General features: G+C 38.6%; 1 protein-coding gene across 1 annotated transcript; it reads right to left on the bottom strand.

Annotated features, from left to right (window-relative positions):
• Positions 1–597: 597 nt before the first annotated feature.
• LOC109805830 (putative methyltransferase PMT6) lies at positions 598–10289 on the bottom strand. Its single transcript, XM_020368056.3, has 7 exons — positions 9872–10289; positions 8909–9323; positions 6912–7201; positions 3009–3392; positions 2070–2316; positions 1842–1980; positions 598–952 (listed from the first exon to the last, which is right to left on the bottom strand). The coding sequence occupies exons 1-7, from the start codon at positions 10053–10055 to the stop codon at positions 794–796; spliced, it is 1818 nt and encodes a 605-aa protein (XP_020223645.1). The 5' UTR covers positions 10056–10289; the 3' UTR covers positions 598–793.
• Positions 10290–23514: the final 13225 nt, after the last annotated feature.

Here is a 23514-nt window from a genome sequence, read left to right as displayed (position 1 = left end):
CATAACAAAAATAAACTAAGGTTTATACTCTAAAAACTAATAATTAAAAATATTAATAGAAGATAGAACAACTATAATTAAATAAATTGAATAGTGCAATTTATAATTTTTTTTTTAAATTATATTATAAGATATTTTATTTAAATAATTATATATAAATAGACATGCATGCATGTGCCAGGTTGAGTAGGTACTATAGTATAAACTTGTCCCCATCACCTATTGAATTTGCAAGGAAATCTTCCCCGTCACTCCTGTCCCATTATATGGATTTTTACTCTCATCAAATATATCTTTTCTGGATCCTCTTAAAATCCGAGTACATTTTACGTCCTTAGAGCATCTGTAATAGAGATTGCTTATAAACAACTCTCTGTGCCACATCAGCTCTAGCATACTTTATAAGTTGCTTAAATTTTAGTAGAGTTGCTTGTAAAAACAACTCTGCTAAAATTTAAGGAACTCATAAAGTAAGCCAGAGCTGATTTGGCAGTGATGTGCCACAGGAAGTTGCTTATAAACAACCCTCATTGAAGATGCTCTTAGGCCCCATAACATTTTAAAATATAAGTTTAAACTTAATTTTAGCAAACCAACTTAAGGTAAGAAATGCTCCTATTTATATACTTAATTTTGACCAAATCACTTGAATATTTAAACGAGTGCCATCTAGACATCTACACAAAATGATCGTGGTGCAATGAACAAAGCTGATACATAAGAACTATAACATTACAAATTACCCTATCCTTGAGAGCAATTTCTAAGCTGAGAAAGCTAAAGTCAAATCACTTTAGACAATTGCCCAGAACTTTTTCCTGCAAATTAATACAGTTTCCATTTTCTTTTCTTTGTTTTCTAACAGATGCGATTCCACATCCCACAGGAATTTTGGGGCAACCTCTTTGATTCTTGAGGTAATATCTTCCTCATCCCTGATGATAATAAATCCCTGTATATAATAAACAGTTCAGAGTCACTAGTAATAAAAGAAAATGAAAGTTGAGTTGCAACATCAGAACTTAGCAAGAAAAAATAAGGAAAAATTCAGGAGTGAGAAATAATTATATATATATATATATATTTATCTATTGAAATCGAATTCAATAGCAAGGAATTTATAATAACTCATGGTTCATGTTGAACCAACTAAGTTAGACTCCATCGGTAATTCACTTGATCTCTATACATAAATGAACGAATAGGTAAACAAACAGTCACTATACAGACACTCATATTATGCGATAGATTCTACAGTGTCTTGTTCCGGACAAAGTAACAAGGACTCAATTCAACGTGCATTGGGGGACCAAGGCCCAAAAAGAGCAGCACCAACCAATTCACGACCCAATATCCCCTGTGCCTGTACAGGCTATATACACACTAACGTTATTTTATTTAAAAATAAAAATAAAATAGATGATAATAGAGTTAAAGAATATTATCTTTATTATAGCATAAATACTAAGGTTCCAGAAATACTCTTCTATTAGAGGAACCTACTCTAAGTAAAATTATCTTTGACCATGCTAGGTTACTTTGGTCGTGACACTCCAACAGCTGAGCCCTATAAAAGGAACAACGCACAAAGACACTAAGTACATACAATGTCTCACGTCTGCTCCTCTTCTAGTTCACAATGATTTGGTGCGTGTTTGAATAACCGTGACATTCAACTTTACTCCAATTTCTTATTCAATCTTTTATAACTACTATTTTTAATAATAATGACTAAAGGAGAAGGACCAAATTTTCAGGCTTCACATTCAGTCACATGAATATTTAATTTGGTTTCATAAATGCAGAACATCATGAAAGATGACCATTTAGAAATTGTTTACCAGTGGTCGTATAAGACGGTCCATCTCCAGCATGATATCCTCCAGTAAACAACCTTCCCCTTTTGTTTTGTAGTGGGAGAAGAGGTAGTTAGCATGCAAAAGATCATATGTCCGAGGATAACTTGAAAATGGTTCACACCTAATGTAAAGATATCAATATTAGCTGCATTCAAATAATAAGTACAAATACATGTTTTAAGAAAGTATTTATCATATGCAAAGTCTTACCAATCATGGAAGGCTCCAATCAATCCCCGGTCATAAATTCCAGATAAAGTGTTCTTCATGCTCGCAGGAACTACATTCATTACCCAAACAGGAAAGTTATTTAGTGCAACAGCAAATCCACCACAATAGGCATTCATATCCATCACATTGCGTATATCTGTCTCCTTGACGTTCATCAATCTCCAGTAATGACCGATTTGTTCTTGCCAGAAGAGAGTATCTGAATTAAATTCATCCCGATTTATACCTGTTGTTCAAAAGGTTAAAGGGTTATCAGACTGAAAGGAACTATTGAGTGCACCCTAGTAATTCTTGTTTATCTTATAATTTCCGGTTGAACGGTTAAACAATAGTAGCCGTTTTTTTCTAGATGTATAACTTAGCTATTCCATTCAAAAACAGGGCATGAGGAGATGCACCAGAGAATGTTTATCTATATTATTATGTTATCAATATAAACATTAATCCTTATGAGATTACTTTTATTTTAGACAATTTGGAGAAGTGTTTTAACTACATGTCTCTCACTGAACTTGGAAGTTTCTGGACAGAACTTTTCACAGGTTGAGAAATAAAGTAAAATTAAAATAGTATCACAGAATGTTCCTTTGAGAAATAGACCTGAATATTGTCTAAAGCCATTTGAAAGTACGTTTGGATAATAACAAAGAAAATGCATCAAGAAGCATAATATATCAATATTCAAACCATGGGCATTAAAATTTTTAACACAGCACAATATATGTTGCCCGAAATTTGAAACCAGGACACGATCATTTAAATTGAACAAAAACCTTTGTGACAAATATCTATGATATTTGTGCATGTGCATTTGTGTGACCAGGCATCATCACTACTATAAAGGTTAGGTTGAAAAAGCATAATTTAAGGTTCTCAGAAATTAGCTTCGTGTACTAGTACAAAAGAGAGTGGACAGACCTATCATGTTAAGGTTCTCAGAAAACACTGAATGGCGCTCATGACTAGGAGGAAGCTTGTAAGAATCTGTTTTAGAATTTCTAACTTGTACACAATTCTTAAGTTGGATATTCCATGAAGGTTTAGAATCATCAGCAGCATCACAGGGCTTTATAAGATTTTGTTCAGCATTATGCAGAAGGCATGACTGGTTATTTTCTTTAATCCATATTGCTGTCTGAACTTGTCGAGCAATGAGTCTCCAGCACATTGCTGTAGTCAAACTCACCAACTTGTCCCAAATGACAGGATAATCTTTATCCTTTTTATAAGCGGGGGGAGCTGAATAAGCAAAGTACCCATTAGGGCGAAGAAGGCGATTCAACTCCTTCAGTAAAATCCCATCTGCAGAAAGCAAAATAAATTGACAATGAACAAGTCTGTCAGAACAGCATGGAGTTCATGAATAACATGATAAGAGTTCATGAATAACATGATAAGAGTTCATGCATCACATACTAATTCAATTCAGGTTTCACAGGAATTAGTATTTAGGAAACATCATTCTATCTCTTTGTCTAGGAAATAGTACACACTTGGTCATTTAAAAGTAATGAATAGATCCAATAGGGCAAGTCTTTGGCATGCTCCTATTCTGCCAGGTCATACTATACAAATAAAAATGATGACAATGTCAAAGAAAACTATGGGGAGAAGAACATATCTAAGCTATACAATCAAAATTAGGTAGTGAGTAATGATGTAAGCACTTACTAAAATATTTTCCCATTTCTTCTACTTTCTGTTTAATATTTATTAGTACATGTTTACAGGTAAATTATTAAAAATAGGCTAAAATGCAAGAAACCACCTTCAATCAATGGTCAACTCTAGAATGAGGAGTTTTAGCAACACATTTTCTAACAAGCTCCTTCTAATACATTCTCCACTATTAGTTAAAAATTATTATAAACTACAAATTCATGAGTGGTAGTCAAGAATGAGACTGATACAAGACTTCTCGTTAAGAAGGTATATGTGTGAAGGCATAAGAATATTAATGGGGATAAGGGCACAGCTGATATGGGTGCAGTTGTAACTATAACTGACTCAATGTACCAACAACAGTAACCAGTAGAATAAATATGAATACAAGTTAGAATTTGGGGTGTGATTTGTAGCATTCTTTGGGAGAGGTTCTGGGCACTCTCAAATTGCCCAGAGTTGTAAACATTTTCTTCTCTATGTTATATTGATCTAGAGTTCACCTTAATAAAATTCCACTTTCTTCATCTAGATCTAAATCCCTAATTCCCCCCCCCCCCCCCCCCCCCCTCTTTACCAGTTGATTCTATCAAAAGACCTACACAATATATTGATATCTAATAAATTTCTACCAATAACAAAAAGTGTGTTCAAAAGAATGTGTTACTATCATTTTTCTTCTAAAATAACTCCCTATTGTTCAAAACTCAATATCTTGAGCCCCTCAACCAATATCAAACTATGCACATATTGACTTGATAAGGTTGTTTCCAGGCTTCCAGCACATGCACATGGAGTTTTACACTACATGGCATGATCTGGTATGTGAAAGGAATCAAGTTGCTGAGTTTTTGAACCAGGGAAGTTTTCTTGTAAAGTGCACTGATCGGCTTATCATCAACCTTATTAGTAACTTTTAACATGGTAAAATGGAAACAAAAGACTAAACATTAGTTCACAGCATTAATAAGAGTATGCTAGCATTTTGGTCCCTAGAAGTATCACAATTTAGTCTTAAGTTATTCAAACTTGTTTCGTGTTAATGTTTTTACTGTCTCACATGCAAATTTTTCCCTAAAAATATCACTGCAAACAGCTTGAACAATTCAAGGATTGAATATGTTGGAAAATCAATCCAAAATTTCAAATCAATAATGCATGTAAGTGAAGACTTTGAACAAAAAATCATGAATGAAAAGTCACAAAAGGAGTCATAAATGAAAGGTCATTCCATCCCTTAATAAAAGGGGATTTAGTGGTGAGAGTAGTCACCACCCATTGAAAGAGAGGGGTTCCCCACCCATGAAAGAGAGGGGCCATCACCTAAGAGAGAGAGGGTTACCACCATGTGAGGGGATTTTTGTAATGGGAAGGATTTCTCAAGTTTGTCCAAAAAAACTTGTAATGTGATTTAGATAGTGAACATTTGTTAAGATGTTTCATGCACATAGGTAAGTGACACCAAATCACATTAAATTCATGTTTTCACTATTTGTATGTGTTGTATTTGCATGTGTCCATACCTTTAATTTTCATTGTGTGTGAAGGGAATCTTTCCCCAACAGAATAATATGCTTATTTTATAACATAGGCACAATTCAATGAGACAATACAATTTTTACTCAATGAAGGTATTGAGAAAAACCCAATTCCTACCTATCCTAAATCATTAAAAAGGGTCATACACCATTTATTCACGTACCAAACCCAATATTGTTGGATGTAAGGAAGTGTATAGGGAAAAACCCAAGTCTTCTCTCCTATATTAACTACAAATAAGGCAAACAAATAGTTTATAAGTGGGGGAGACAATCCTTATCTTACAAGTTGATTTTGTAGGGTTGAGTTAGACTCACATCTACATTTTAAGATGATATTAAAACTATCCTAGATTCGCTAAAAAAGGAACATCCACCAGTTAGACATCCATCAAGTTCAATAGTGTTGGGCGTGAGGGGGTAATTAAGAAAAACCCAGCTTTCACCTATCCTAGATCATTAAAAAGAGCGACTTACCGTTTATCCGCATACTAAATCCAATAGTGTTAGATGTGAGGGGAGTATTGGAAAAAATCAAAGTCGCACATCGACTAAAAATAAAGTCATTATAGTATATATGAGGAGTAATTCTCACTTTACAAGTTGATTTTATAAGGTTGAGTTAGACTCAATTCTACTTTCTTAAGAGAGGGTAAATAGATCACATTGTGTTGTAGATTGTAATCTAGTCAAATCCTCAAACATTATAACTAAATGGACTACCCACATATTTTGAGATTTAGGGGATATGATCCCCCTAAATACAGAATCCCTACTTTCCATCTTCCATGTCTTATTAAAGGAGCAACTTTGGGGAATTACATAGGACTCTACGTTCCTTATTTTATGAGGACTCCATCCTATATAGAGAGATGGGAATCTCCCAAGTATGATAATACCATTCTAGCCTCTAAATTATTAACATTCACAACAACTTTGTTAACTTAAGCAACAAAGTGTCTTTGTAGATACCCCTCTCCTCTAGCAACTATTGGCAAGAAGAAGTAGATCATGTAGAAGGATTATGAATTTGGCATTAGGACCTTAAGAAGGTCAATTAGAGGTTGTTAGAAAGAAGGGTAATAAGTTGAGTTAGACCCAAATTCACATTCTAGGATGATATCAAAGTTATCCTAAATCTACTAAAAAGGATCATCCACCATTTATTCATGCACTAAGCCCAAGAGTGTTGGGCATGAGAGGAGTGTATTAGGAAAAACTCAAGACCCACATCAACTACAAATAAGGCAAACAAAGAGAATATAAGTGGGGGGACAATTCTCACTTTACAAGTTGGTTTTATAAGGTTGAATTAGACTCAATTTCACTTTCTTAAGATGGTATTATAACATATCAAAGTCTATATTCCAACAGTTATTAATTGTTATTGGGCTTATCAAACCATCCGTTATCGACCCACCTACAAATATCTAGTCCTACAAATTTCATGTTCAATTGTCTAGTCCTCGACATAAAGAGGTGTGCTAGAGATCTCACATCTACTTAAGATAACAGCCAATTACCATTTATTGTATCTTAACAGCAGATTGTATCTTCTTTATTGTATCATTTGCAGAATTAAAGGTGCAAGCGTAAAAACATAATAATGAAAGCCAATTACCATTTTCATGAAAGTCTATTCGACACCGTGAACAGTGAATCATTTCAAATGACTCGCTAGGATATGGTAGTTGTTTTGTGGACAAGGCAGAGATCATTGTACCAATCCCTCGTTCTAATGCAAATTGAATCTGATTTTCATGACCATCCTTGGGGGCAAAGGACATTGTTCGTATATCCAAGGGAAGAAGATAAGCTGAAAAACTGGCCACACCACATCCAACATCAAGAACTTGAACTACCCCTGCAGAACGCAGATCACCAGCCTCATTGGTAATCATATGTCCCAACCTGGATCCATAAAAAATTAAATGGCTAAAAAACACGTCTTGTGCTATTTAATTAACACAAAATATGCCACAAGAATCAAAGCACACTCTACAGAAAAAAAAAAAATTAAGCATCATTAGAAAACTGTTGAACTCCTCATAGTACAGTATACAAACACTCATGCTCATGTTATTTTGGAGCATCAAGCAACATAATTAAACCATAGGTAGAAGTTATTACTAGAAAATGATATCAACATATTATATCATAAATATAATTTTCCAAGAACATTCATAGCCTTTTCCCAGTTGGTGGGGGTTGTCTAAATGGATCAAACAAAGGCATTGTGTTTTGTCAAAAAGCAGTTTTTCATTAAGTCCATTTTAATCTAAAACCTTGTGTGTTTTTGGTGTGTGTGCATGTGTTCAATGATTAATTAGCTGCATAAGGTTTGAGCCTGTTTCATTAACGCCAATGAACCACAAATTCCATCAAAGCAACAGCTTGGATATATGTTGCATTTTACCTATAATAGACTATTTTGTGGCATGATTTACGTTGTAAGGCCCCCAAAAGTTTTCCTTGAAACCATATGTAGTTATCTCATTGGCCCCACAATTTTTGCTCTGATTAAGTTGACTCTTATGACAGCATTCTAAAAAAGATCAATTCCTTGCCGTGACATTTAAGTCTAGGAATTTTAGTCTACTGCTTCAAAATTCTGGTCTTATTTCTTTCAAAATTCCTAGAATTTCAGTCTACAAGAATTTGTGTAACAGAATTCAGAATCATAAGGATATAAGTTTAAGGTTATTCATGATTGACCATCTTCAGGACTTCAAAGAGTTAACTCCATTTTTTTACCCTCCATTTGAATTGAGAGAATGAAGATAGGGAGGGGAAAAAATTAAAAGTTACAAATTTTTCAATTGTTTGGTTTAAAAGAAAACTGAGGGAAGAAAGAAATTTTAATAACTATAAATTTAAAATTTTCTATTCTCTTTCATTTTCTTTCCTCTCATCTAAGGGGTTGCATCTTGGTTGCAGCTGCAATGAAGCAATTGCAAGCTGATGTGGACCCAAAATGTAGAAATGAACTTAAGTCAACACATATTTGATTACATCTTTGAAAAAGACAACCATAAACCTGGAAGTCACGTCATTTTCTGTTTAGTATATCTTTTACTAATTCAATAAGATTAAGGTAAAAAAGTTACATGGTTTCCCAAAGAGATTTGAGCACATGTTTCCTGACACCTCTAGATAAGAAATTCTCTGAAAATCAAAGCATTAGGTTCATCAGTATTAAAATGAGATATGCATTGACATTGAGCATTTTTTATTATAGATCAATACATAATATTTTTACTTGTTCTCTCCCATACTAAATCTTACATGCCCAAATTCTTTATAGCAGAATCTACTTCAAAACAAGAAATTATCAGTAGATAACCAGCAGTAGAATTAACAGGATTAAAATGAGATTTGACATTTAGCAAATTACCATACATCATATCTTCACATGTTCTCTTCACATAGCCATCCTCAATCTGATTTTAGAAACAAATTCTCACACATGGATTTGTTATAATGGAAGAAAAAAAATATCATCACAATAGTTGCCAATGTAACCAGAAAAGCAAATAAAATCACTGAAAAACCATTTCTATGACCAGCAAGGTCCTCAGACAGAAAACAAGGGAACTTAAATAAGTCAATAACAGCTACCTCTCTATGTACTCAGAAGCCCCATGCTTGAAATGGGTACCACCACCAGGAAACCACCAGAGCTGATCCTTCTCATGGACCCAATTTTGGCCTCCTTTCACTTCTGCAAGATGCGTGTGATTCACATTACTTCGCCAAACATAATCCCTGCTAAGAGGCCACTTGATAGGTATTTTATAATCCTTTGGTGGGGGAACCAAGCAAAATAAGCGCTTTTCAAGAGGAGGACAGTGTCTCTCCAGTTCTTCTTTTCTAGAAAAATCGAGACTCGGGGCCAATGTTGCCACATAGGAAACATCATGGCAGGGAATATACTCATTGAACGTCAAAGGGCATACATCCACCCCAGTTTCTGGAATTACAAGAGGAGTTTTCCGGTATGTCAGAGCAACTTTGTTAGTAAATATGGCCGTACCTGTAAGAGTTAAAATCATTTAGTAAATCAATCACAAAGAAGCAATATGAGAAAGCAAGATTTAACTTCAAGAGAAATTTTCAAATAAGACACCGACACTAAATGATTTTCTTTTTCATGGAGATGGTCCACTTAGAATGTGAGTTCTGCAAAAAATCATTATTTTAATAATGATGAGAATCAAACATGAGTGCACCAGATCGATCCCGTGTCCTGTACAAGCCTTAAAATCACTGGTTTAAGAGGCTCCATTTCTGACATTTAGTGATATCTTCCACAAAATATGTAATTACTAATTACTAATTACTAATTAGCAACTGTTTGCAGCTCTACCCAGCCGAATGTACGTTCAATTCATACCTATCAAGCAGTTTCCATTACATAGAATATACACATTGATGCATACCATTTGGAGAGGACACTACTTGGATCTGACAGCACTAAAATAACATGACATCCAGATAGCCAAGTTTGGAAATTTTGCAAGAAGCCAGGAAATAAAAGCAGTGAAAAAAGGGTTGGAAGTTGAGTTAAGCTGAAGAGGTTACCATTAGAGGAAACATTGTTGGGAGAAGAAGAAGAAGAATGAGAAACAAGCTGAGAGACGTAAAGGGGAGCATTGTTTCCGAAGAGGGTGCCAGCGTAGAACGAAACAATCATCAAAAGCAAAGCGCCCATTATAATTTGCCCAGATTTGGAATCGAACGCAGAACCCATTGCAAAACCCCCCATTGATCTTGTCCCTTCTTCTTCTTCTTCTTCTTTACTCAGTTGGGTTTGCTCGTAATGCTCCGGAGAAGGGGAAACGCTGAATCAGTGCACGAGAGAGAGAAAGAGAAGCTTGGAGTTGCGCGAACGAGGCTTTGTTTCCTCTCCAAGTTTCGGATCGGCGAAAATTTTGTGTCTCATTTTGTTTTTCCCTTTTTGTCTTGCATTTTTCGGATGCGTGAGATTGCTGATCATTGTTTAAGATTAGTTATTAGTAGTGCACTTATGGCTAAGCAGCGACAGTTGACGCGAGAGAAGCACGTGGCTGCAAATTTGCAGTTTTATTACTTTTTTTTGTGTCACCTCGGCTTTTAGGTTTTTTTTTTTTTTTAAATAAAATAAAATTTATTTATAACCAGTTGATGGCCATTTTTTTTTATTATAAATTTTTTCAAAAATATTTTAAAAGAGAAAATAAATTCTGAATTAAAATTAGTTTCTTTATGAATTAATTTATTCAAAAATCATATGTCTAACTCATGTATAAACTAGTTTTAATTTTTAGAAAAAAAAATTCAGTTTTTTTATTATTTTTTCTTACCTTATTTAAAAAATCTTTAAATATATTCTTTGATTTTTATTTTATTTCCCTTATTTTGAAAGAGATATATATACTCTCATAATTTTAAATATATATAACTTTGATTCTATCAATAATTTGATATTTATTGATCGATAAATTTTAATGTTAATTTATAATTTGTTATCATCTAATTTAAATAATATGATATTTAATGATATAATATTTATAAAAGAAAAAAATTTATAAACAAAATTCATAATTATATAAATATCAATCACTATAAATAAATATTTTTATATATTTAAATATATATATATATATATATATATATTTAAATATTATATTATTTACTTGTAATATTTAACTAAAAAATATAATAATATCCTAATTCAATACAAAGTTAAGACCATCTATTGTATGTTAAGGGAAAATTTCAAATTTCGTTTCATTTTTTTTATATATATAAAATAAAAATAAAAACGAAATGACGTTTGAATTTTTTTCGTTAACATTCAATAAATGACCTTAATTTTATATTGATTTAGATTATTATTATTATTATTATTAAATTTTTTATAAACTAGATGATATAGCTTTTTCCATTATATCAATTTATATTAAAAAAAATTAATATTATCAATTACGACTTTATATTTAAAATAGAAATTAAAATATAATTTTGTTAAAAAATACAAATGTTTACTAGTAAAAAAAAATTAAATCAAAGTTTTATGGTTGATTAAGAAGAAATTAATTTTAAAAGTAATGCGATGAAAATTTTGTAAATAATATTATTAATTTTAAGATCAATTAAATTTTAATTAACCTTAAAAATTATTTAAAAATTAATTATCATTTAACCGATTTCAAAGGACATTTTTAATACTATTTTTAAGATTGATTATTTAAAAATCAATTTTGTATGTTATATATAAAATTGGTTCTTGATTATCATGTTGCACATATATGATATTTTAAAAGAAAATAATTCCACATTGATGGTTATGTGATGCTAATTGGATCTTTGATTCAAATGAGACAAAATTCACTAGTGGCTATGTGTTTACACTTGGTGGTGGAGCGATTGTGTGGAGATCAGTCAAGCAATCTATTATTGCTAGATCAACCATGAAGTTAGAGTTTGTAGCTCTAGAAATGACTAGTATTGAGACTGAGTGGTTAAGAAACTTCTTAGTAAACATTCTTCTAGGAATGAAACCAACCCCATCAGTGTCAATACATTGTGACAACCAATCGGCAATAGTCATAGCTAAGAATAAATCGTACAATGGGAAGAATAGACATATACAATTGAGACATAATATAGTAAAGCAACTGCTAAAGGATGGGACAATTTCCATCAATTATGTGAAGTCAGAAGAAACTTGGCAAATCCTCTGACAAAACCCTTAGGAAGAAAAATGATTTATGAAACATCGAGAGGAATGAGACTAAAGCCAATTGAAAACAAACAAGTGATGGTAACCCAACCTTTGTGATTAGAGATCCCATGAATAAGGTTCATATGGGTAAGAACAAGTCACTTGTTAGTTCTGCCAGCACTAAATTTCTTAAATCTTTGTCCTTTCCTAAAATATGAGAAAGTGCTAGAGCTGCATTACTGAGAGGATAATTTTATTGTTAAGCTTTATGATGAGAAATCTTGACACATTATAAAACTTTTAATGATTTTCATATTCCTTATGGGTAGTGTATGATTTGCAGCATGCACTTGATGAAATCACCTATATGAGTGTCAAGTGGCGCCGCTTGCATGAGATCTTGGTGAGATCTCTAGAGCACTCATGAATACCCGGCACGCGCATGGTCTAGTAGCGCAAAACAGCGATAACGACAAGAATTGTGGGGGTGTAATATGATTGATAAAATCGCTAATATACATCAAGTGTTTTGGTTCATATAGTTTGCTACACCAATCTCACTGTATGTTAAGTATTAAAATCTAGGTTTGATTCATATAGCTTGCTACACCAGGTCCAATGTATTACAACCAATATGAGAACTCAATTTCTTTTCTTTATCTCTCATTTTTAATGTAATCAAAAATAAAGTATTTTCTTTTGAAATATGTGGGGGATTGTTGCACATATATGATATTTTAAAAGAAAATAGCCCTACATTGCTTGAACCACTCAAGTGTAGAGCCTTTATATATCAAAGTGCTCCATACACTCCCAAAGAGGCAAGCAATGGGTGGTGGGCTCGCGCACGTAAGAATGGGTCTTGTGAGCCCATTGTAGTTCAAATCTGTCGATTTGCCCCCCTTGCACGTGCGAAAATGAGATCTGAAAATATTTTTTATTTTGATTACATTAAATTATTTTAATTAATACCTTATCTGAATATGACCGTTTTGCACATTTCAAATTCAAATTTGATTTTATCTTTAAAATCAAATCTTACCATTACAAAATCGGATTAATTTTCTTTAATTATACAGATTTATTTTCCTTAATTATTCATATTAATTTTCCTTAATTGTCGGATGCTTCACGTGATTTTTAGGGTTTCTGAGACTGTATAAATAAAAGCCTCATTGTTTTATCATCCTAAATACATTTCTCTCTTCCTTCTCTCTGAGTTCTCAAATTTTTCAATTGTCAGTTCTGCTCCTCAAATCCTTGAGAAGACCCCGTTGTATCCTGGGGGCTTGCGCGTATCCTGCATATAACTCCTTAAGGTCAGTGCCATCACACGCCTCAGGAGAATTTTACTAACGTGTTTGTTCATTGTTTCAAGTTGCTCATAGCTACATCCGTCACTTTTAAACAACAATTGTATGTTATATATAAAATTGGTTCTTGATTATCCAATTTTAAAAGATTTGTCCTTGTATCACTTTTATGATCACTTATTTAAGAATATATTTTTATGTAGTATACAAAATCGATTATTAGATAACCCTTGTTAAATATGCTATATATAATCCATGTAAGGCCTATTTTCTCTCGCGTTCCCTTTCTGTATACTCTCGTGTGCACGCCTCTGCTTTTTATTCTCTCATGATTTTGGCCTCCACTCACTCGTGCCTCTAGGCTTTGTTGATCTTTAATTTCTATCATATGACCTAAGAACCTCTATATGCTTCATAGGCTCGTATAGTATAGCTTTACTTGTATAGATTTTTCCAACTACATGAAACAAAGAAGCAATGTTATTATCCATACTAGTGCTTCAAACATAACCAAGAGTTTATTAAAAAGAAAGTGGGTACTTTTTCTAGATCAAATTTTCAACTCCTAATACTCCACTTATAGCCATATAAATGCAAGTAAATAAAACATTGTTTATGTCAAAGTGAAAATCGTTGTGTCTCATGTGAGTGTCACTAGAAAAGGAAAAGTCAACCCAAACGTCTTCCTTAATTTTTATTTTTCGCAAAAAGAAAAATCTTTCAAGTCTTTAAGGCAAACTTAATGTCTGATTTGGCTATAATAATGGATTAAAAGAAAAGAGTGAGAGGTAGATACAAGTATTCTTTCACATGTCACTTCTTGATCAACCTAAGGGGCATTTGGTACACGACAAAACGTTCATGTTTGGGAATTATGATTTATTGGAATCATAAATCTTGGGAATTATGATTCATAAGAATCATGAAAATCCATTGTTTGATAATAAATATTTTTAGGAATGTTTATAAATATTACCTAAGAATCAATGATTTTTACTCCATTAAATAAGAAAAAAAAGGTAACATGATATTCTTTAAACACCAAGTATTCTTTAAACAACAAAACTTTCAACACTTCAAGTTAAAACACACAATTTAAACTAGGTAAAGATAATTGAAAGTTTCATCTTACTTAAAAGACTTAATATAATTTTTTAGTATAAATATTTATAGAGTTTACAAAGAATGAATAGATATCAATGTCGATTCTTTTTTATCTTTTGTTCTCTAACATTCAATATCCTTTATATAGGTAATCTTAAAAATGATCGTTACAAATACTTGAGTTGCACTTAGTGATTTGCTTCATCTTACTTCTTCTTGCTTCTTTGTAGAGCTAGGTGTTTGTTGGTGTCATAAATGAATGTATTAAATATGTTTCACCAAATGGTCACTTTTTATCTAATCAAAGAGATTATTTATCAACTTTATGGTACTAAAAAGGGAAGACATTATTGCATGTCTCAGTCAAGAATGTATTTTTTTAAAATTTTGAGATATATACTTGTCATTGTTTTGATGCAAAATAGAGTCTCATTCCTTGAAGCATTGTTAATACCAAAGAAACTTTTATTCTTTCGATCTGTTAAGGAATACCATGAAAACATATGATAGAAATATCAGACATATTAAATGTGATATTTAAAGCATTCATTTTAGACAGACAAAGTGTTCAATCTAAGAACTTATTATGCATTTCAAGGTTCATAATCATTTGTGACTAAGACTAATACTATCGTTTTATACATATGATCTTAAGATTTATTTTTTGAAAAAATCTTAGTTTATCATCTTTAAAACTTGATTTTTGAGGGTTCCTAGATCTTTGTTTAATCTAACATCCCTAATGGATTGTGTATGTGCAGTATATACTTGATGAAATCACCTATATGAGTGTCAAGTGGGGTCGTTTGCATAATGGGATCTTGGTAAGATCTCATGCAGGTGACCTAACTTGAAAAAGCTCTCAAAATTGACATCTCAACGATTCCACTCCATGACACTTCTCACAATGACACTTTACACAATTTCTCATTGATTATAACCCATCATCGATCAAAACCCTCCATAGATAGCCTTTTTTGAGATACTTGCCTACCTCTAGGATCAATTACTATCCCCACAAACCAACATAAGACTTTTTAGCATGTCTTTTCCTCACTCATACACTTTATGGGAAGCTCCCTAGAAATTCACTTATTCTTAAACCATTCTAAGTTATGCACGCTTAACTGCAAAGTTCTTAAGTAACGAGCTACGAAAAATAAATGCATCTTGTTTTTATAGGTAGCACTAATTAATTCTTTTAATGCATCCTTAATTGTATAATCTTACACTTGTACAAATTTATGGATTCCTCTCATTTCAATGTGTTTCAGTTGTTATAACACTCATAAATATTGGGTGTTGTTCTTACCAGAAATCTGCTGTAGAGCTGATTCGCCAGGTAAGATCGGTGAGCCTCCTTCACTGGTACGCTAGTGCTCCAAGATGGGGGTGGTACCTGCAAAAGAGACTCTGATGCTAAAGTTAGTGTTTGTGGGAGTATGAATCTCGTATAAGTAATGCACGTACCTTAGTGTGAATTAGGGTTGCTTTGGACCTTGGGCTTGAGATAAGATATGATAAGATTAGATAGTGGATCTCGTCCGAGGCGAGATCCTTGGGAATCAGTTGTGATTCACTTAAATGCCGAGCTGATGCCACGCGGTGCGCGTCTGAGGTCGGCTTGCATTATGGTGCCGAGTTCGGAGCTCGGCTTCGCGGTACGGATAGTACACTAGCCCCCCGAGCTCCGAAGACCGTAGGTCGAGGAGTTAAGACCGACCTCGCTGGGGGGAGGTGACCTTTCGCGTACGTTTGCTCGTTGTGGTGCCATGTGTCGCGACTGTTCATTTCTCGGAAACGTGCAAGTGTTGTGTTAAGGGAAATGATGGTTATGTAATGATGGTCTTGCAATTAATTATGTTGTCAGGCATGCCCTTAGGTTGACACGTGGCATGGCCGTTTTGAATTTTGAGAGAAAACTTTCTTTTCTCTCACTCGTTCCTCTTCACCTCTCACTTTACTCACTTTTCGCTCTTTCATCTTCTTGCGCACGCTGTTTCTCTCGCTTTTCTGCTCATCTTCCGTCTCCACTTTCTCCATTTTCGCCGTCGTTTTCGGTAACCTAGTCATTGTTAGGGTTGTTTTCTGAGGGAGAGTACTAGGTACTTCCTTTCTACAGTCTTCTTTTTCCTTCTTCCCCAATCTTCTTCAAGTCTTTCTTGTTTTTTCCATGGCTGGGGGGAGTAGTGTCGGTTCTTCTGCGCCTTCTCGGGGCAAGGCGCGTGGTAAGGCGGTGGCTACCGGGAGAGCCGCCACCGAGAATAGGGATCCGCCTCCGCCCCGGGGCCTAGAGCCAGGCGTCCCTTGCTACGACTGGGTCAAGTGTGAGATGGAGGGGGTCCAGAGCGTTTTTCGGTCCTTTCTTGAGGTTAACGGGATCCCGTGGTCGTGCAGGGTTTGTGACCCTTCTATTTCCCGGATGATTCGGCTTGAACCTTGTCAGGCTGGTGAGGGTGTGTACATGGGGAAGTCTACCGACCCTCCCCATTTCTATATGTATCATTGTTTTTTTAGAGATTTAGGTGTCTGTCTTCCCTTCACTCAGTTTGAGTGTGATTTTTTGAACTTTGTCAACTCGGCTCCTTGCCAGTTGCACCCCAATAGTTGGGGTTTTTTGAGGGCTTTTCAAGTCCTGTGCACAGTTTTGGGGATAGAGGTGTCTCTTCCCGTCTTCCTTCATTTTTATCAGTTGAAGGTGGGCGTTCCGCCATACGGCATATTGTCTCTAAGTGGGAGTAGGGATGGGGGTTTGTTTACTCTCTACTCCCAGTCGTACAAAAATTTTAAACAAGAGTTTTTCCGAGTCGCTCTTGTGAACGTTGACCCCTTGGAAGATGGGGCGTTTTATTTCAGGGGGCTGCCAAGATTTCCTTCTATTGGTGCCCCCGACCTTCTAGGTTTCACGGGGTGGGCCAATTGAACCTGACTGCTTCGGAGGTGGCTGCCATCGAGAACCTCGCCGCGCTTCCTCGTCCGCTGGATTGCAAGCTCGTTATGTCGCTTGCGAACTCGGCGTTCAGAGAGAGGGGTTTGGAGAGTGAGTATTTGGTTTTTTGGTGGTTTGGGGTTTGTGTAAATTCCACTTGCTGATGTGTTTTATCTCGTGAATGCAAGCATCATGGGGAAAAACTTGTGGCGTGAGCTGAAGCACCGCTACGATGTTACCGAGCTCGAGGTCCCCGAGTCTCGGGAGGAAGATGCCTCCCCTTTGAAGGTTAATCGGAAGAGAAAGAGGGGAGTAAAGAAGGTCGGGGGAACCTCTACCCCTCTAGATGCCGAGGAGGTGACCTCCAAGGCTGCTGATGCTAGTGCGGTGGACCTTACCGAGAGTCCACCGCCCAAGGGGGCTCCTCAGGTGGCCTCTGAGGGGATGGCTCAGACTGCCGAGCAGGTTGCTCAATTTGCCGAGGTGGTGAGTACCTTGTCTCTTCGGCTTTTTGGTGTCTTCTATTGTGCTTTTTGTGTTCTGACCTAGGGCCGTCTTCTGCAGGCAAGAGATTCTGCCGAGGCGGCGACCCAGGCTGCTGGGCAGGCCGCCCGGGTTACCGAGGTGGCGACCCCAACTGCCGAGCAGGCTGCCCACACTACTGAGGTAGGAAGTGTACCCTGCTTTTTGTGATTCCCCGTATGTTGTCCTTTTCCTTTTTTGACATGGTGCTGGTTTTTACAGGTGAGGTTGGATACTCCTATCGTCGACCCTCCAGTTGCCGAGCAGGGGACGCCGGCTTTTGCCTCTGCCGAGGTTCGTGGCAAGGAGCCAAGTTTTGAGGTCCCGACGATGACGCCTGTCATGTCTGCCCCTTCACCTGGTCCGTCCCAAGGGGTTTCCCGAAGCCGATACCTCACTCACCGCTTCGGGAAGGGTCGCTCCGACGTGAGGTTGGACCATGTTAGCGCCTCGGCTGACATGGACTCGTTATGGAGTGCGGGGGTGACCACTAAGAAATTCTTCCCCACAGGCTCGTTGAGCGCTGGGGACCAAGAAATGATCGAAGGGGCAGGGCCTATTGAGAGCTTTGACGCAACTCAGGTCCTTTTGCAGAGGGCTACGACTATCATGGGCCACTAGAAGCATAGGTGGGCCAAGCAGCAAGAGGATCTGGCCAAGCTGAGGGGCCGACTTCAACCCTGGAAGGATGCTAATAAGATCCTGAGGGAGGAGAACAAGGTTCTTAGTGCTGCCCTTGGTGAGGCGAAGCTGCGGGAGGCCGAGCTTTGATCTGCGAGGGGCGACCTTGCAAGGGTGCAGAAGTCTCTTGAGATCGCCTTGCGATCCAACGAGGCTTATGCCTCCCAAGTGGGGGAGCTGCAGGAGCTCGTCGCCTTCTCTCAGGGTCGTGCCCGCTCTTTGGAGGATGAGGTGACGTCTTTCCGTGGCCAAGTGCAGGCTCTGGAGGATGTCGTGACTTCTCTCAAAGGAGAGTTGGCGGTGGCGGCTGAGGAGCGCCTCCGTAGCGAGGTCATTCTTGGTGGACGGGAGGACGAGATTGCCACCTTGAGGGCGGAGCTTGCGGAGCTGGCGGTGGGGAAGGTGGTCGTGGAAGGGAGGCTTGCGGAGGTCGAACGCTCCGTTGTGATGGAGCACAAGAGGGGCTTCCAAAAGGCTACTCGTCAGGCACGGCTCCTTGCTCCCGGGTTCGACTTTTCCTCCATGCATGTGGAGAAGGTTGTCCGCTTTGGGAGGCTGGTCAAGGAGGACAATGTCGATGAAAGTTCTAGTGAGAATGCCTCAGCCTAAGCCACCTTTGTAATAGCTTAGTTTATTTCTCCCTTTTTCATTTCCTTGTTTAGTATTTTCCTTTGAACTCAAGTGTCGAACTCTGCAAGTGTTTTGTATATATATTGTTCTTCGAGATTTGATTTTCCTTACTTTGATTGTTTTTCTGTCTTATCGGGCTCAATCTTGTTTTTAGAGTAGGATAGACTGTATTAAGGGTTCGAATTCGACCTCAGATGGACGTCCTAAGTTTCGAACTTGACCTCGGGTTTGCGTAAAATGAATTGTATCGAGGTTCGTACTCGACTTCAGTTTTTGTGTAAAATGAATATCATCGAGGTTCGGATTCGACCTCGAATGAACACATCGAGGTTCGTACTCGTCCTCAATCTGGAGTAAAACGGGTTTTGTCAAGGTTCGTACTCGACCTCGATTTGGAGTAAAACGAATGTTGCCGAGGTTCGTACTTGACCTCGGGTGAGCGTATTGAGGTTCGTACTCGACCTCGATTTGGAGTAAAATGAATGTTGTCGAGGTTCGTACTCGACCTCGGGTGAGCGTATTGAGGTTCATACTCGACCTCGATTTGGAGTAAAATGAATTTTGCCGAGGTTCGTACTCGACCTCGGATGAGCGTATTGAGGTTCGTACTCGACCTCGATTTGGAGTAAAACGAATTTTGCCGAGGTTCGTATTCGACCTCGGATTGAAGTAGAGTGAATTGCGCTAAGGTTCGGATTCGACCTTGTATGTTTGTTACGTAGCACGTTGTAAAGGTTCGAACTCGACCTCGGATAAGAATGTTAAGGTTCGTACTCGACCTCATAATTTTAACGAGGTTCGGACTCGACCTCGGATGAGAGTGAAAGAGGTTGGTTCGATTTCGTCCTTTATAAAACCAATAAATAAGAATGTGGATTGAGCAAAATGAGTGATTTTATTGATCATTTTTGTGTGCCTCGTTAAAAACCCTCTCAGTGAAGGACTGAGGCGGGAAAAGAGTGCACAACTTCGTTCATACAGAAAAGAGAAATGGAACTTAAGGAGATACGGTGGGGGGACCCCCCTTGCTTTGCTTGCCGGACGAGGAGATCTTCAGACTCTCGGCGTAACACTGCCGAGCTGTCTTCTGATTTGCTCTAACGGAGATGATCTTACCGTCATTCTCTGGGAACTTCATGGTGAGGTGCGGAGTAGATACCACCGCTCCGAGTTGATTCAAGGTTGGCCTCCCGATAATGATGTTATAGGAGGTGTTGGCCTCCACGAGGAGGTATCGAACCATGATTTTTCTTGTATCTGGAGGTACCCCGAAAGTTGTTAGTAGGTCTATGTACCCGCGAGTGTGAACTCGCTCTCCTACGAAGCCGACTAAGGGCTCCGTGTGAGGTTGGATGAGAGAATGGGGGACGTCTAGCCTGAGGAACATCGATCAGTACAGGACATCGGCCGAACTTCCTTGGTCAATGAGTGTCTTCTGTACCTCCCAGTTGGCGACTTCCACCATGATAACCATGGGATCATCCTGGTTGGGGCTGACGCCCGCATAGTCCTCATCAGAGAAGGAGATTGGCGGTGAGCTTTGGTGCGAGGCCGAGGTGGTAGAGTGGATGCAGTTAACATTCCGTAGGTGCCTCTTTCAGGCCGAGCTGCTGGCGCCGCCGCTAGCGAAACCACCTGCGATTGTGTTAATCACTCCCCATAAAGGGGTTGTCCCTGTCTCCTGGCTTATCTTGGCCTGCACTGCACTGCCGACATTTTGTTGGGAGCCAGAGGGTTGGTCCGTGCGAGCTCCCGAACCTCGGCCTCTGCCACGCCCCCGACTGCCATAGCCTCCTCGGTGACCCTGTTGTCGCTGGATGTATTGGCCGAGGTGACCTGCCTAGACGAGCTCTTCGATACGGTCCCGGAGCGTGCGACACTCCTCCGTGGTGTGACCGTGGTTCCTGTGGTACCGACAGTGCTTGGACTTGTCGGCGCTGTTGGGAGTGTGACCTGGTGGTGGAAGGGCGAGTAGGTTGTTGTTGTTGGCTTCTTCCAGGATGTGGACTCTAGGTGCGTTCAGGGGAGTGTAGAAGTCATACCTCCCCCCTCTGTTTGCCCTAGACGACTTCTTGAACTGGCTGTCATTGTTGACCTTGACCTTATCGTTGTGCCCCTGCTCTGGCTTCGCTGGTCCTTTTCCGCGAACCTGGTCACGGAAGGCAGAGTGTTCCTCCATCTGAATGTAACCTGCAGCGCGGGCACAAAGCTCGTCCATGTCGCGGGGAGACTCACGACACAAGCTGTCGACGAATGGCCCGGGCTTGAGTGCCATGAGCATGGCATGTAGGGCGACCTCGGGATTCAGGCTCCTGATCTTGATCGAGGTGGTAGCGAACCGCTCCATGAATGTCCGGAGCAGTTCGTCGTCGTTTTGCCTGAGACTGGCCAGGGCAGCTGAAGTGACATGGTGAGGTCGGCTCATCGCATATTGCGCAGTGAACCTCCGGACTAGGGTGCCGAAGCTGTTGATGGATTCGGGAGGCAATTGGGTGTTCCAGTTGAGCGCGGCCCCCTTAAGTGAGGTCGGAAACACCCTACACAAGATAGCATCGTTGTTGGTGTAGAGATTTACCTGTGTTGTGTACAGGTCGATGTGTTCGTCTGGGTCCGTCGTGCCATCGTAGCGGTCGAGGTGGAGAGGCTTCCACCCATGAGGGAGTGGTGTCTCCATAATGCCATCCAAAAAAGGGTGGCGGCGGAAGGTTGCCTGATCCCCCGCGGCATGAGTAGGAGCCTTGCTGACTTCATGGGTCGGCTTGTGCGTCGGTGCATGAGACCGATGTGAAGCAGGTCTGGGGGTTGGGACCCTAGTTGCAGTCTGGGATTGGGAAACTGAGTGCTCCTCCTCTCCATTATGGTTGCTCGTATGAGGAGGATGATCGGAGTGGTGTCGAGGGAGTTGAGCGCGAATTTGCTCGTTCTCGGCGCGTAGCGCCGCCAGGTCGGCCTCATTAGCGGTACGCATTGCCCTAGGTCAGTGTCGTGTTTGGCACGCATGTTTTGTAGGTCGGCGGCATGTTGCTGCTGCATCTGTTCGACCTGATCGATTAGTCTCCTCAACGCTGCTTCGTTATCCATGGTGGTTGAGTGGTTTGCGTTGTCTGTTGTGCGTCTACTATGGCTTCTGGTGAAAACCATAAGCGTGGCCGATAAGAGATGTCTTGATCGGCCCCACGGTGGGCGCCAAATGTTCTTACCAGAAATCTGTTGTAGAGTTGATCCGCCAGGTAAGATCGGTGAGCCTCCTCACAGGTACGCTGGTGCTCCAAGATGGGGGTGGTATCTGCAAAAGAGACTCCGATGCTAAAGTTAGTGTTTGTGGGAGTATGAATCTCGTATAAGTAATGCACGTACCTTAGTGTGAATTAGGGTTGCTTTGGGCCTTGGGCCTTGGGCCTGAGATAAGATATGATAAGATTAGATAGTGGATCTCGTCCGGGGCGAGATCCTCGGGAATCAGTTGTGATTCACTTAAATGCCGAGCTGATGTCACGCAGTGCGCGTCCGAGGTTGGCTTGCGTTGTGGTGCCGAGTTTGGAGCTCGGCTTCACGGTATGGATAGTACAGGTGTGTACATGGCTTAGAAGTGCAACCCCACATTATGTCAAGGATTGTGGGAGTGTATTATGATTTGTTAACCTTTAATACATGTCAAGTATTTTGGGTTCAGTAACTAGTTACACTCACTACACTGTGTGTTAAGTTTTTCAATCAAGGTCTAGTTTAAAACTAATAAAACTAAAACATATAAGATTAAACTAACTTTTTTGAATAGATAAGATAAATAAATAAATTTTGAGAAAAGTAATACAAAAATATATTCCAATGCTAGCTACTTTGTTATGACGAATAATTTTGCCCTCTTTAATTATGGGGTTTAACTATTTATATACACATTGCATTCGCAACGAAAGCTTTTAATATTTCATTTTAGGCTAAAAGCCTAATTTAGTCCCTTATAATATTAAAAAGTTTCAATTTGATCTCACTTTAGTTTTAGGTTTCAATTTGGTCCCAATTTAATTTAAAATACCTCAATGTGGGACTTCTATCCAAATTTGACTAACAGGGTTAACTCTTGGCCACGTGGATGCCTACGTGGAATGACCAAGTTAAGTTTTCTTCTTCTCTCTTTTTTTTCCACCAAAACCCTAGACCTCCACCAATTCATGTAGTGTTGTGCCAACGACCATCGAGCCTTCCTAAACCATGCACCCTCGCGGCAAAAACCATGCACCCTCGCGGCTGTGAATCGGGTGACGCACTTCCTACGGCAAAACCATGCGCCCTCGCGACAAAAAACCAAAATCCCTAACTACAAATCGGAGAAAATTGA

Source organism: Cajanus cajan, chromosome 7, assembly GCF_000230855.2.
Source record: "Cajanus cajan strain Asha chromosome 7, NIPB_CcT2T_4, whole genome shotgun sequence".
Lineage (NCBI taxonomy): Eukaryota > Viridiplantae > Streptophyta > Magnoliopsida > Fabales > Fabaceae > Cajanus > Cajanus cajan.
This window is presented reverse-complemented; position numbering and strand designations above follow the sequence as displayed.